The sequence below is a fragment of the Macrobrachium nipponense genome, chromosome 30, assembly GCF_015104395.2.
Source record: "Macrobrachium nipponense isolate FS-2020 chromosome 30, ASM1510439v2, whole genome shotgun sequence".
NCBI classification, from domain to species: Eukaryota; Metazoa; Arthropoda; class Malacostraca; order Decapoda; family Palaemonidae; genus Macrobrachium; species Macrobrachium nipponense.
Window position 1 is genome coordinate 13,375,031 of NC_087218.1, and position 16,980 is coordinate 13,392,010.

The following is a 16,980-nucleotide window of genomic DNA, read 5'->3' on the forward strand; positions in this document are numbered from 1 at the left end:
AAAATATTCAATAAAACTTATGTACAGCAACTTTTTTTATTAACATTTCTTTATACAGTATAAACAGTATTATTACAATAGACAAACCAAGCTGATTTTATCATACCAATCATTTGCCTTAAGTTCAGTGCATATTGAAGTTTGAAGAATTACAAGCATTTGCAAATTATCTTTCCATGCCTTACTATGGCAATATATCAAGTTTACATTTGTTTCAGTCTGAAACTTGAACAGTTAGAATAAAACGGTTAAGTGAATGCCAAATATCTTTTCAAAAAGGAAAACAGCTGAGGGACTGAAGGATGAACAATTGCTGCATTAGTAATAGGATGATAAACACTGTGATAGTTACAAAAGTACTGGAGATATAACATCTTGCAAAGTGTTGGGACAATTTTCACTCGTCTTGTGTAACAAGATTATATCATATATACGTAACTACTATTCACATTAAAAACTAAGAATTGTCATAGTTTTACACCTTTAAGAGCTAGTATTTTATTTAACACATTCATAACACCTATTGGAAGATAAATACGAGAATGTGTGTGATATTAGCAAACAGAATAAAACAAAATGTAAAGGAAACACTGTATGGACGGAAATCTCTGGCATTCCATCTTAAATAGGAACCAGTGTCAAATAATGGTGCCATGCAAGAAGCATATATAGATAGGCTTTGTGTGTTTAGATGCATAAGAGAGTGGCCCCCTCATACAGCTACCAACTTGAGCTTGGCAATATATACATAAAAATATGGCAATACGATGGTTTACAGTACATTTACGTTACCACCTTTATGTAAACATGAACCACTTAGAAAAACAAAACAATGCCACTAACAAGCAAATAAGAATTTCACTTCTTATGATAAAACATTGTAAAAAGTTATGAACATGGCACATACAATGATTTACTTAGCCTCTTCTATAAAGTATTTTATGTGTTTTATCTGCTGCACTCCAGATTTCATCAGAAAAATACAGACCTACAATACCAACCTTTATGTATAGTACAAAATGAAGCCACTTGTACAATGTATGAATATAGAATAATGTATGTGACAAGCTAACAGTTTTTGCTGGCAATAAGAATAAAACTAAAATAAGTGGAAGTGTAATATGTTCTGGAAGATACAACACATTTATATATACACAAAACACTAATAATGTACAGGATTCAGCCTATTGTAACAAAGTAACAAGTACACCATTCACATTAAACCTAACTCATGAAGGTAAACATATGTGAAATGTATTTAAAAATTTAGAAAGCAAACCAAATAAGCAGCAGTCTTGTATGCTCCCAAGTTTCCATGATAAAAACTTTATAAACTGACATTTGAGGGAAGGCAGAAAGATATAAAAGGGCATACGCAAATCATCTAAAATGAATGGTTGCCAGAACAATCGATATGCTTTATACCAGACTTAGCAAGTACTAATACAGTTAAAAATTATACATTTCTATATATATACAGCTTGTGATTTGACTTGATGTGTTTGAAAAGAATTATTTTCAGTGCTTCCCTCACTCTTGTAATGAATGGAGCCGATTGCCAACATAATACAGTTTCACCTCTAGAATAATGCATATCTTGTGGGATACAAACCTCATATAATAAATGTAACTTTTGTACAATATTTTAGTTTGCTTCCAATAAAAATGATATTAATGTTAAAAAGACAGATCTACAGACGTAGAGTTTTCCATACAAACTTTTGAATTCTCTTCTATGTTTAACAGATATTCCCTAAAAATAATCCTCCACACTTTTGTATATTGATTCACCTGCCTCAGTTTAAAAAAATTCTGAAGCAACAATGTACTGTATTCAAATAATGGTTTGATGAAAAGGTGCTTTAATAATTACTTAACAGAAACATACACTATTAATTCAAGATAACTTCAATGGTGCTAACACACAGTGCATAAGCTGAGAAGCAACACATACATCATCAGTTTTTCTACTAATCTAGTTTTAGAAAGTTAAAAGAGACAAGAAATGATTGTTACCCAGGCTTGTTATACTAGACCACCTAACAGTACTTTTAATACAAATGGGACTTTACGAAAAACAGACTTTCTTATCAATTAATGCAAAATCTGAGTAATCCTCTAATGCATGAAGCAAAAATATACACTTTATAATCCTTCTTGAAAGCATAAACATAGGTGATCAGTCTCAACTCTGTAACTCTGTACAGGCAAGCATTAACTATATGATAAATTCATTAATTCAAATATTTTTCATACTGAGCCATACAGAGCATCAGTAATTTATTGTAGAAAACTATACTTCGTTGTTAATTCCTATGTCTCAATGGAAGTGTTGGAGAATGATTAGTCCTATAATAATAACAGTGCTTCAAATTACCTTAAGAGTTAAATAGTAATTCATAATTCAATGTAGAGTTTTCAGAGCAATCTACACATGGCACAAATTCAACCAATTTCACAGTAATCTTCTGTTTTATTTGTACTTCTTAGACAACACTGCATGTTCCCACCCAATCCTCTCTCTCTCTCTATATATACCATAATTCACATAGTATATGAAGCTAAAAGAATAGCATCAAAATAATGTCATTTCCATTTTTTGTCACAGAGAACCCTAAAAACTGTTCTGTGCAAACTACAACTTAGTAATGCTTCAAATTAGATTTGTCAAGTAGTTACACAACAATTATTTCAACAGACATACATTCAAAATTTCAACTAGATAATAATTATGCAAATACTTTGCAATGGAGCAAATCAATGTTAAGCTGTATGCTGGAAACTCACATAATTTTATGGCACTCATATCTTTGTGAAGCAATAGGTTTAGTACTATTTCTGTTGTAAAGTACAATTTTAATGTACCTTCAGTAAGTGGAACAATTTTTGAAGTGTCCTTGCCTCCAGTTGCATTAATTTCATTGTATATTTTGTTCATTTCCTTTAATCTCTTCTAACCTGGTTTGTTTGTTTTTATGGTGTTTTTACATTGCATGGAACCAGTGGTTATTCAGCAACGGGACCAACGGCTTTATGTGACTTCCGAACCACGTCGAGAGCGAACTTCTATCACCAGAAATACACATCTCTCACCCCTCAATGGGATGCCCGAGAATTGAACTCACGTCCACCGAGGAGGTACACCAACACCATACCAACCACACCCCTGAGGTGCTTCCAACCTGGTAGTACAATTCTTTTGTCATGCTGTTATATATCTCATTTAAAAAACAAATCCTTTCAGTCTACAAATGATCTAATAAAGTATCTGTTGTAAGAAACATAATACTTAAATATATTTTCATACAAAGATGGGAAATATATTTTCATACAAAGATGGAATAGCTTTCTAAAAATTTGGCACTGCCTTTCATACATAAGTTACACAAAATTAATACATATGTTACAAGACAATGTTACTAATGTCCATCAAATATTTTCATGTAAATTCGGTATGGCCATGACTTATGTATTTGGTTAAAAAAAAAAAAACCATTACTACTACATAATGCCCGTGCAGTAATCGTTGATGAAAGCCAACAAACACTTTACAAGAGATCTTCATTCTACCAAAGTAATGAATTTTAAACAACTTTCTATTCTTACATAGTAGTACAGTCCTTGTATCGAAAATAACTTTTAATAATAAAAAAATTCAAATCCTATATACGAAAAAATAAACTATATTTATGTGATATTTATCACAAAAACTACAACAGGCGGTCCCTGGGTTACGACGGTGGTTCCGTCCTTGAGACGCGTCGTAAGCCGAAAATCGTCATAAGCCAGAACATCGTCAAAAATCCTAAGAAAACCTTTCTTTTAATGCTTTGGGTACATTGAAAACTATGTAAACTGCATTCTTATGCCATTTTTCATAAAAAAAACCTTCAAATATTGATTATTTTGCAGTTTTGGTGTCATATTTCATCTCCCAGATGAGCGTTGTAGGCGTCGTAACCCTGGAAATAATGTCTATTGACAAGCGTCGTAACCTCGGAACGTCGTAAGCCGACACCGTCGTAACCCGGGGACTGCCTGTAATCTGATTTATGTTCAGTATGGCTGCTTGAAAAAATATATACAGAGGATTGAATCAACTCGAAACAGCACTAAATAACGAACTACAAGAAATCACCCACTTTCTGCAGATCATCTCACTGGTATTCATGCAAAATAAAAATTTAAAAAATACAACTTAGAGCAATACAAATACCTATATGTATTATAATGCTGCTGCTGTTGTTTCCTGGATAGATTTTTACATTTGAGATGTTGACAAAATCTTTTACCAATGGTATATACCAGTCTGACAAGATGTAATTATTCATGGGTACTGTACCAAATTATGGAAAAAGGTCATTATACCAACAGGAAAAATATTATACAAGCAGAAGGATAAGAATAATGTTATGGTGAAAAAGTCAACTGTAATATTCTGAATGCTTGCTGGATGCCTAATCACAAGGGGATTTAGGATTATGACGGTACTGATACAGCAGCCAAAGCCACAACTACTATGACCAAACCCAGTGCAGTCATTCCTGTGAGTAATTATTTACCTTCTCTAAAACCCATCATCTCAGCAAATGGCAAACCATGAAATAATGAATTAGATAAGACAAATCAAACCCATTTTTGACTAAACATTCTTCACACTCACAAAAGTGCCACACTGAAGTAATTTCATCTTGTATTTGATCAGATTCACTTGACCCATGAATATTTATTGAATGTCCCGTAAGATCCAGTTCCTCTATGCAGAGAGATGTTTGGCCTTCTTGGCCCCAATGCCTGGGCCTTTGCCCTAAATATCATACATCCATCCAACCACCCTCTACCCAGAATGCTGGTTGACACTTAGTAAAAAAAAAAAAAGAAAAAAAAAAAATTGGTCAAAACCTCATCCAACAGGAAATGCTACTGCATTTGAGAAACAATCCAATTAAGTCAATTTTACAGTCCTAATCATCAGTTTATCTAAATATACTATCATTTTATTTTCAAAGCACTATAACAAATAAAATCTAAGCTTTGTTATTAAAAACAAACATCTTGGGCTAGCCCTCTGAGAGTTGGGATTTTAGTTTGGTGGTTTGGTTACACTACCTATTATTACTATAATAATAATAATAATAATAATAATAATAATAATAATAACAATAATAATAATGGTCTCTTAATAGTGCACAAATGAAAGTGCTACACATATTACTTTTCTTTACTACAAATTATAATTAATTCTAGCGATAATGCTCTTAAAGTCTTCTCCCACAAAGCTGTGAACCAGTCTTGAAATACTTCCTTTACAAGCTGAAATAAAAAAAAAATATTGCTCGAGATGATTGCAAGTTAGGAGACCTTAAATGTGGTGTATTAAAAACTGAACTATCAATTTTAAGACAATCAGTAGGCTAAAGTTCCAACACAACTAAAAAAAACAAAGTAATTGGTAAATCTACAACTCTGATGATTAAAATTAAGACTAAAATCTGTCGAAACCATAAATATTTTAAAGCTCAAAGTTTTGCACAATGGGCAAGGGGTAGTTTCAAAAGAACAGCCTAGACAAAAAGTCTTTTTTTTTTTTTTATAACTGTATTGCACTGCACTGAGATAACTTAAGCAAATAATAGGAGGTATGCTAAATGCTTAGACAAAATTGTTATCAGGACATTTGCATACACTACAGTGACGGCAGTGACTTGAAAGCTCCATGCTAACTCTTTGTACAGAACCTCAATTTCATATAGAAAGCATATCGTGGGGATTGAGGATGTGGAAGTTAAAAGTCCATGCAGTTTAAGTTCCCCAATGGACAACCATTAAAGATTGAGAGGTTTGAAGACTAAAGGTATGGTCCTATAGTAACAGTCAATGTTGATAATAACTGAAGCTGCTATCACACCAGATTAATGCATTAAACCAATCAATGAAATCAATTATGGTAAAAGTGAATTATGTCAACAAAACTACCTTGGTGGCATAACATCCATATACATGTATAGATGCATGCATATATGTATTTGTGTATGTATACATATACATACAAATATATTAACATTACATTCATACATATACATTACACTGTAACTTTCCTTCTGTCTCAAATAATATATACATTACATCTATATTTCTAGATAATTACATACATGTACTTATATGATTACATACACTGTATACCATAGCTGACCCTCAATATCAGGATACAGGTGGCAAGACCTCCCAAATGCAGTGTTGATAACCACTAATGTTGCCAAGCCACTTTATACTAAATCAGTCCAGTCAATGGCCACTTCACTTGTATTTCAGGATACACTGTGAACTGCTAAAACACTCACTGAATCTAAACTAGTGATCATGAGACATACGTACTATTGGCTTTAAAGATATAAAATGAAAAGAAAATTTTCTTACACTGTACTTCAACATTCTCACTAGGTAAAAGTAACCAGACACTTATTTTTAAGGTACATAATATACAACACTTTACAGCATTACCTTGAACATTTCAAGAATAAAAAAAAAATACAAATGTTGCAAGAGTTATCCTTTTTGAAGTTTTCATTCATTCTCCATACTGTTTCACTACTAACTTGCAAAGGGGAGTAAAAATTATGTCTTAGCAACCAGATTCCTGAGGTTGACTGCAAATGTGCATACAGAAGCACACACGAAAATGTGCAAGTTCAAAATTCAATTTCTCCTCTCCCAAATGTTGAACTCAAAAACACTGTCTTGAGGTAAGACACACTTTATCAACTTAGTGTTTTACAAAATTTCACTCATTCTACAAAAGCTAAATGAGATCATTTTTATTTTGCAACAAAATTAAAATTACTTTTATTATCCTATGAAACTATAAAATCTAAGGGTCTCATCTAGTACGATCTTCACCCTTTTATCTGGACTGTGGGGAGTGTGTCAAACACACTCATACATACATACATACACTAATACACTAGATATATAATCTATATATATATATATATATATACGTTATATTGTGTATATATATATATATATATATATATATATATATATAGATATATATATATATATATACTTATATATATATATATATATACACACACACACATACAGACAGTCCCTGGTTATTGGCGGGGGTTCTGTTCTGACGGCTTGATGCTAAGCAAAAATTGGTGAATTTTAAGTGGTTATCAGCGCTGATAACCGGATTTTGGTGCCTACAACCAGTTAACAGCACCTCTGTTAAGTATGTATCAATGCCAATACTCTAATTATTGGTGCTGATAACCAGAAACTGGCACATTTCAGCACTAGACAAGCCCCTGAAAATGGATTGCCAATAACCAAGGGATTGCCTGTGTACATACGTGTGTATTATATATATAACATATATATATATACATATACACACATATATATATATATATATATATTATATATATACATATAAGTGTATATATATGATATATATATATATATATATAATTATATATATATATATATAATATATATATATATATATATATCTATATATATATATATATATATACCTATAATATGTACACACTGTGTATATACATTAGGTTATACATATATAAAATTTGTAAATGCCATTAATGGCTAAAACTAACACCAAATAAATTTATTGCTATACAGGAGACAGTTTTTGAGCAAGATTATCCAGCAGCTGAGGGGGTAAGTTCTGTTTCAAGGACTGAAGGAGGTCATCATCATCATTAGAGCAAGAAATATGTTTTAAAATGTCACAAAGAACCTCAACGGCTCTTTTCTTGTCCGTAGGTGGAGATGAGCAACGATTTTCCCAGCCACTGTTATGAGGTATGAGCTGCAACTGTCTTGAAGCTGAGGCTTCTGGTTGTGGATACTCTATCTCATTATCCGATCTTGAGGAACTGCTGTCATAACTGCTCTTGAAATATTTTGGTTGCAATGCGCCACGGCCATTATAATCTGCCACCTCACTCACTTGTGCAATGGAGAGCTTGTGCTTCTTGATAAATCGGTCAATCTGATCCATTGGATTTGTAATAATCATATCAGTTCTTGGATCAGAACCAAATATTTGGTTTGTCTGTGGATGATAAAACTGATCACCAGCATGTACCGCTGCACCTGATCTTTGGCGATGCCTTCTACTGAGGGATCTCTCATTTCGCTTCCAGATGGGATGCTGCTTTTCAGATGAAGTCAATACTGATGAAAAATCGGGGAAGAAACCCTGAGAACCTTTGGCAAATACATCATGCACTGCTGCCATCTGATGTTTTAGAGAAGACTGTGTAACAATCTGCTGATGATTAATGGTAGGTTTGATATCTACTTTACTATGGAACTCCAATATTTCTCTAATATCTGCAAGCCCAACTAACAGTTTTGGGAATGTTACTTTCACACCACTATCACCTTCCTTTGCTAATAAGTAATGCCTAAGATGCTCTAAGTATGTTACTTGAATATCCTGTATTTTACCTGGATATCGGAACTGTGGGTCATCAGGCTGAAAAAATGCTATTATACACATCAAAGCTAGAATAATTTCATCTTTGAGTTCCTTGCCATATTTTTTGTAAAATTTCATGATGGCATTAAAGGCATCAGGGTAAACTGTAAATTTTTTAAGTGTGTGCATACTCACTCTTGGTATTTTGAAAGCCTCTTTATTATTTTCAGCTGGCCATATCTCATTCTCATAATCGTACATATATGCACCATGAAGGTATATTGACATACCAATACCATTTTTGAGCAATAAAGACTGATCATTTTTACATATTTCACCAAAGTCTTGAATCTTGTAGAAAAACATACCAAGTTTTTTGCAAATGCATACAAAAAGATTAGCTAAAGATTCTACACGGTCACCATAACAGTCTTCTGGGTACGGAAGAGAGGCAAATGTGGATTCCTGTATTAATGCCAAATTTCTCAGTTTGTCAGCTTCATCTGGATCTAGGGTTCGTGGCAAATCACCATACACTTCGTCTTTTATTTTTTCTTCCTGTACATGTCTCTGCTTGGCCAGACGATTTTTCCACAGTGTCATTCTGTCAGTTTCTGACATAACCCAGCTAATTTCCATTCCATTCTCTTGACTCTTCTTGAATCTGAAAAGAATAAATGCGTTTTAATTCAAAATCCTTACTACCACTGAAACACTGATGCAAACCATGACTGTTTAATTTAATAATGCCCTGAGAGGAGAAGTTTCCTTCCATAAATATCATGAAGGGATGCAAAAAGGTCATACAAATCTCCCTCAGTGTAACATTTGTTGATTATTTTTTCACTAACACTCATTTGGAGAAAATGTAAACTTCATTATTTGAGAGTCTGCTCTCCACAGTAAATTTGAAAATCTTCCCATGTGTTAAATGTACAATTAGATTTTGACTTATTTAAGGGTTCCTACCTAATGGATTACTTTCTTATTCATTTGCATGTATTTAAACTAAGAAGTACTTTTCAATGTTATAACTTTAGCACAGATGCAAAAAATGCTTTAACAATACAAAAAGAGTGGGAGGGCTGTGAAATTAGTAGAAAAAGGTTGAGGTTTGAGGAGCAGTAGAAGGACTAAGGTCTCCAGATTTTCTTGACTTTTCTTTCATGACACAATAACTAATATTAAAAAACATATGTCTCAATGATTTTTTTCTATTGGATTTCAAAAACAATTGGCAAAAGCATGACTGTAATTTGAATTTTGCTGTTTCAAAAAAAGGGTTACACATTTCCACAGTAACAAACTACATACTGAATAAAATTGACAGCTGCCCTTTATCAGTTAACTTACTACTGTACCCTACTGGGGGTAGAACACTTGTCAAGATCATATATAGAAGGTAAACCCTTCAATTCCACAATGATCATAATCACTTGTGCACTTATTGCCAAAATTCTCATCTGGTCTAGATATGCCCTTTCTCCATGATTTTTTGGGCATTCCTGCTGGCACATACCTGCAATATCCACATCTGCCCATTCTCCAGTGACATTCATATACCTATCACTCGCCACTTTCCCTTGAGGCTTACCTAACTACTATTTTTAGCAACTGCTATTAGCTAGTAAGCTACTTACCTTATGCCAAATGCTTGGACAGCTTGTAGTTAAACAGAAAAATTGAACACTAGTCCCAGAACTGCCTTCCTCCTTCCTGGTTTCTAAGCGTTCGAACTTCACTCCACAAAGACAGTTGCGGGCACACTACACTTTATGGGGTGCAAAACTTTATTCCCATAATTGTTTACTTTACTCATTATTTAGTTTAACTTTACTTTATGTTACTTCAAAATGTTATTTTAATTCATGCCTATTATCCCTTTTTTGCAACCAAATTAACCCCGAATAATTACAGATTTCTAAATTAGATACAATCCAATATTTTTACTTTACTTTTACCCCAACTCCCTTTCATTTCTTCTTCTTTATAACTGAGGCAGAGCCGTGCTACTTAGCTTTGACATCCAACGCTTTCCAGGTTAAGAACATTCTTAATTTTGGGGGCTATCCTTATATATTCTCCCAGTTTTCTGTTAGGGGATATGTGTCCCTAAATTTATATCCTGATCTGATTTTTCACAGACCTCGTCCTTAAATTTGCCCGGGAAAGTAGCCTTTAAGTTCAGCATATTCAGTCTGGCTTTTTTTCAGTGATTTCTATATCATATCTGGTGCATATGTTCACTACGCTTTTTGTTCTACTTCTATCAACGTCAACAACTTAAGAGTTTCTTCTTCTTTCTCCTACCTCTTCGAAGACCAGTTCACCTCCTGCTCCTCCTCCTTCCTCCAACGACAAGTCCACAACTACGTCCCAACTTAGGTCAAGGGTTTATGGATCAAAGCTGGGAACTACAAGTTCGTAGTTATTTTGGTTTTACTATAGTGGCAGACGAATGAGGAGATAGGGAACCAACTCACTTACTTGGTACGTAGTGCCATTTCCTTAATCAACCCGGGACAATAGCATTAGCAGGGTTGGTTAAAGTTGGGAGTATGATAAATGTCTTTAGGCTCGTATATATTGAAAAAAATGGGAGAGATTTTCAAAATCTGCAATGAGTTCCTGGGAGTGATTTTCAAAATCTGCAATGAGTTCTTACGAAGATACAAATCTATGTCTTTTATATGGAGAAACTCCTTAGGTAGTTGTCCATAGATCGTGACATTTCGTAACAGGAAATGTCAGCTTTCCAGTAACATGAGCAGCTAACCACCCTCCTAACACCACCCCCATTTTCTCTCTCTCTCTCTCTCCTCTCATATCTCGCTCCTCACCTCTCTCGTCTCTCTCTCGTTTCTCTTCCTCCCCCCTTCTCCTCTCTCTCTCTCTCTCTCGTGTGCAATAATTTTCTTACTTTTCCATACCTTTTTTCATTACTTTCCAGTTTTTTTTCAGAATGTATTGGCCTTAATTTGAATGAAAACAGGTTTTATTTTATCTGTAAATACGCAGCTACTGTTATTCATTTGCCAGTCTCTCTCTTCCCCGTACATAATAATTTTCTTATGACTTCTTAATAATTTTATTCATATCATTTTTAACTTTTTTCAAAATTAATAATAAGCTCTCTCTCTCTCTCTCTCTCTCTCTCTCTCTCTCTCTCTCTCTCTCTCTCTCTCTCTCTCTCTCTCTCTCTCTCTCTCTCTCTCTCTCTCTCTCTCTTCCATGAACGCTTATTCTCTTGGAAGCATGGAAACAGATAATCGAGAAAAAACAAATTACTTTGAGTTATTTTACTTTCTTTGAAGGGGTTTTAAATAAATTGTGAATCTAATAGAGCAGTCGTGGGTATGATGTAGATAAGAGAAGTGGGAATGATCAAGAGTTTACTGTACTTCCGCTGCCAAGTCAGAAGCGGAGGAGTTACAAGGAGTTACATGGCTTAGGATGTCTCAAAGACTTGTCAGTCCATACGAGGAGACATCGTGTGCTCACTCATCTCTAGGAGCAGGTTTTACTGTTCATTCACAGTGTCCTAATGATTTTCTCTAGCTTCCTTTTAAACTCTTCCACGCTATTGCTGTTTACAACTTCTGGTGGCAGTTTATTTCACGTGTCACATATCTTGTATGTAAAGAAGTTCCCACAGTGGGATGTGTTGTATCTATTCAGTTCTAGTTTCCATCCATTATTTCTTGCCTGGTTATCATTTAACGTAAATAGGTTACTGTCTACTTAAGAAACTTGGTAGAGTGGCCAGGGTATGGCGAGAGAGAGAGAGAGAGAGAGAGAGAGAGAGAGAGAGAGAGAGAGAGAGAGAGAGAGAGAGAGAGAGAGAGAGAGAGAGAGAGAGAGTTGTCTTTAATGCAACCGCTCAACAATCAAAGAGGAATTCAAATTCGCACACCCATATTTTGATAAAGCCTTCATTAACAAGGACAAGATCAACTTCCTTACAGAATTGTGGACAATTCAAACGTAAAATTGTTTAAAAATAACCTTCATGAATATGACACATGGAGAACAAACTGCTCCGTTTGACTTGCAAATGAAAAATGAGAGCATGACCAGAAATTCCAGTTGGAGGACCAACAATTAAGCTGGTTAAGAAACCAGGGGAATCAGTGAACACAGATCAAGGTCCAAGCAATAATTGATTTGAGTGACATCATTTACGATTTGCTCAGCTTAAGTAAAGCAAAGACAAAGAGAAACAGACATCAAAGGCTAAGATAAATGACTTGATGAAGCATCAAGCTACCCTGCGCATACTATATACGTTGCCAAATGCACTATTTGAAAACAAAAGAAAGGAGCAAACGGACCAATATAATTCTCCTGAGCACAAAAACTTGAAGAACAAAAGGCAGTACAAGGCCATGGTACAGATGCTAAGACAATGTTCTTGACCAAGGACCACTGATTTGATTTTAGCGTGTTCTATAAACAATGAATTCCAACCAGAAGGTTCCTTTGGAAAAAGTAACAAACATGAAGTTTAAAAATAACCTTATGCCACCTCATACACCTTGAAAACGGCTGTTAGTGAGTGCTCTGGCACTGAATGGGTGGATTGAAGTGACGGAGTCAGTCCTAGAACACAAATCAGCAATTTTTCCATGCAGTATAACATCTGTTTATAAATGCATCCTATATATTAAAAGCTAGAACTCCGAGTGCACTGTAGGCATTAAAAAAAGGTTGCCTGCAACGTCCTCCGGCCTCTACCTACACCCACATTTCAGTCTTATCTCCATTCCTGCTTCCTTTCTTCATTATCGCTGTCCAGCATCTCTAACTATTCCTTCTTGGTGCAAGTGCGGTGTTTCCTCCAGGTTTCACGTTTAGATCCTCTTTCTTCGCCTAATTTACTTTCTGGGACAACTTCATCTTGCCGCCCAAACACTCCACCTACCTCCTTCCTTCCTTCCTTCACGGTCTTAAGCGCTGAATGGGTGAGAAAGCCCCAGTGGTGGGATTTATGGCCCAAATGCCACGATTCATTCATTCTTCAATTCAGGATCTAGACCAAGAAAGACTGAAATAAAATTCCTAAATTCACACTTTCTACCAGCGAAGACTAATTGAGCAAGAAATCTAATGTCTCTTTTTGACTCGATTTCCACCCCCCACTCCCTTACTTAAAAAGAAAGAAAGAAAAAAAAGGAAAAGATAGTAGGGATTTACCCAAAAAGGAAGTGATATGCGCGTCCGCTTGCACAAAAGCAATCACACACACACACACACACACACACATACACCTCTTAATGAAAGAAAGACCAGAAACGCTCACAGTTATCAGAAGAGAACTGACTGGAATACTTAATGCCCTGAATGACATGGTGCTACAAATATCACAAGTAAGTCCATCAAAACTGATTCTCGATATCGCAGAATAACAACACCATTGTTTTTTGTCAGACTGCAGCTTTAGTGAATGGCAGAACCGAATGAATACCCTACAGGAAAGTGATTCCAAATTATCTCGAAATACTGCTCTCTAGAGTTACCGTCATTGTACCTATTAAGACCTAGGATTAAATAAAGTCATTTTCATCTGGCAAACTTGGAAAATATTACGAATTACTTCCACACATTTGAGATGGCGTAGTAAATGATAGGCAGCAAAATATGAGAAGTATGCGCTACCCAGCACAAAACATAAACGCCGTTATCCCTTAAGACTGGATAAAATAATACTGAAAAAGTTTATCCATCAACAAAAATTATCTTCATATCAACTCGTTTAATTTTGCACAGTGCATCATATAACCGACGGGACTTCATTACGTAAATGCCTATACTTACCAACTTTTCTGAAAAATTCTTGCGCACTACGTATAAGGACTGGGCTAAAGCCACGCACATGAAGAGGCACGACAAGAACACAACGAACGAGAGAAGTTATACACACCTGCAGTACTGACACACTTTACGATTCTGTTTGGAAATGGGACACTGTTCATTTTCGGGACACTGGAAGTTTTTGTAGGCGCCACTCTGCACGGACCTCCTGAAGAAGGCTTTGCACGAATCGCAGGCCATCCCGCCGAAGTGCATGCTCCGAGCGGCGTCGCCGCAGACCCCGCACTTTTTCTCCTCTTTCACTTTCTCCTTCGTCTCCTTCTTCAGTTTCTTCTGGTTCTTTTTGGGGTCCTCGGAGGAAGCCGCCGCGCCCTCCGACGTCTTCTTCTTACTGCACAGCGCCGCGTCGCTGCTGCTGTTGCTGTGGGGGTAGTACTCTTCGCTGCTGATGACGGAGTTGTTCGTCAGCCGGTCGTCGTACTCGTCCTGGGAGCTGGTCTCCATCACGTACATGGAGGAGGAGGAGGAGGAGGAGGACGACCCTCCCGCTATGACTCCACCTCCTCCACCGATGTGAACCTCCTGCTGAGGAGGAACAACTTCGGAGGAGGACAGCAGCTGCAAGGAATGCCTCGAGGGCTCGTACTCGACTGGCCCTCCAGAAACATTGCACGGGGGGTCGAAGCCCCTCTGTGTGCTCCCCTCGCTCCAGTACTGGCCGTCGAATGTTTTCTGCAGGTTGCTCTGATGCAGGCCATCCGTCCAGCACTCGAAGCCCTCTCGCCCGTTCTGCAGGTTCTTCGCCTCGCAGTGTTCTTGCTTGTAGTTGTAGGCGGAGGAGGAGGAGGAGGGTCCCGGGTCGTCGGCGGCGGAGGGAGGCTGAGGGAAAATGCTGATGCCGACGGAGGAGTGGGCGTGGGCATCGTACCAGAAGGAGGTGGAGGGGAACGACGGCAGACTCATGCCGTCCGCACTAGTAGCGGCGCCGCTGTTCCGGGCCAGCTGGTAGTACGGGTCCTTGGACATGGCGCTGATCTCACTGACGCAGACCTGCAAATCAAAAGGAGAAGAAACTGGTCAATACGAAAGTTTCCGGAGACATCTAAAACACGGAATAATGAAACAAGTTTAAAAGCTGTATCAATCATTTTTACACAAGTGACAAGCTATTCATAACAAATGAAAAATAATTTCCATAAGAATATTTTCAGGACTTAAGAGGGAGTCATGATTTGTAACTAAAATTCACCTTACACACCTTAATTTGGATTAGTGTTACACAATTAAATCTATAAAAAAGACGACAATAAAATATTTCCTAAAGAGTATACATATATATGTCATTTTGAAAAAAAATTCTCTAATTTCGTATGTGTGACCTAAAGATGATTTAAAAAAAAAAAAAAAAAGAGCGTTTTGGAGTTACAAGTGTTCTGGGTTGTTTTTTGAGTTTTGTCCAATTTCATGAAACGCAGTTAAAATTCATTTATTCAACTATACTCGTTTTTTTTTTTCATCTGTCCACCCGCCTGAGGTGTTTGCGTATGGTAACACTGCGCCCTGGGCTTTAGATAGTTACATTCAGCTTACATTCAACAATAATAACAATATACTATTTCGAATATTAACGGTGTAATTCACATACAGTAAATTATTAAAACACTTTTCAGTTGCAAATGTACACCCAGATATCCTTTTATTTACCTAAAACTTACACATACCGGAACTATAAAAAACCCGGGACGCAATGTTACCATACGCAAACACCACAAGCGGGTGGACACATGGAAAAAAACAAGAGTCTAGATGATTGCAAAAGTCTCTGTGAAAGTAGACGGGTTGATTTTATTATGATCGTTGAGACTAAGATATGATTACAGTCATCAGACTAACCACCATTAAAAAAAAAACACTGCAAATACATAAAAAAACAACATTGACCATTAGAGCATTGTCTTTGTCTTTTTAGTTAGGACTAAGCAAAGACCTTGGTTCATTTCCAACTTGCTTGTAAATTTCGCTGTTATCTTTGGCAACCTTTCTTTTTATTTTATTTTTTTTTATTATTTTTATTTTTTTGAGGACACCAATCCCTCCTGGAGACGTGAATAAACCGAGGTTTCATGGCATTCCCCACTGATTGCTAGCTTGGCCATGTTAAGTATTTTTTTTCTTCTTCCCAGAGTACTTGACTGGAAAACCACTGCTATTTTGAACCTTTCTCGTGCAAACTTCAGTTCCTCCGGGGTTAAGAGTGATGGATACCGTCATATTTTTGTCGTTTCTTGATTCGATTTTTTATCACTTCAATCCTTTTTTCTCTTCAGTTTCCACGTCCGTTTAATTTCCTATCCATTCTGATGAACTGTGTGGTAAGGAGTCTTGCCACATTTCGTTCATAAACCGATCATTGTTCTTTTTTAAATTTAAAGTCGTTGAAATCTAATTTTCATAGTTACTGAGTTCTCGCTGATCTTCAGTGGTTACCACTAGAGCAAGATTTGAAATCCCAATATAAGCGTTTTGACTTAAGTATCCTTAACAGAGCACATAACTGCACAGAAGGGAACGGTACAAAAACGAGAGCATATCTACAACACAAGACGAACACGGATGACTACAGATGAATGAAGTCAACATGTAACAAAAAACATTAAGCATATGCCGACCAGATCACTTAGCGGTGAACCCCGAGAACTACTAATGAGATGTGAACC

At 36.1% G+C, this 16,980-nt stretch overlaps 1 protein-coding gene across 6 annotated transcripts in view; it reads right to left on the bottom strand.

The window, feature by feature from the left end:
- Nucleotides 1-7,545: 7,545 nt before the first annotated feature.
- LOC135202299 (ecdysone-induced protein 75B-like) overlaps nt 7,546-16,980 on the bottom strand; it is a 334,911-nt gene continuing 325,476 nt past the window's right edge. For 5 of the 6 annotated variants that reach the window (XM_064231623.1, XM_064231620.1, XM_064231622.1 and 2 more), the window contains 2 exons: nt 14,373-15,313; nt 7,547-9,116 (listed from right to left, as the gene is read on the bottom strand). In XM_064231623.1, the coding sequence (XP_064087693.1) occupies nt 7,640-9,116; nt 14,373-15,289 (2,394 nt within the window). In that variant the 5' untranslated portion in view covers nt 15,290-15,313 and the 3' untranslated portion in view covers nt 7,547-7,639. Of the gene's footprint in view, nt 9,117-14,372; nt 15,314-16,980 lie in introns of all 6 variants that reach the window. The other variant, XM_064231619.1, reaches the window with a different exon arrangement.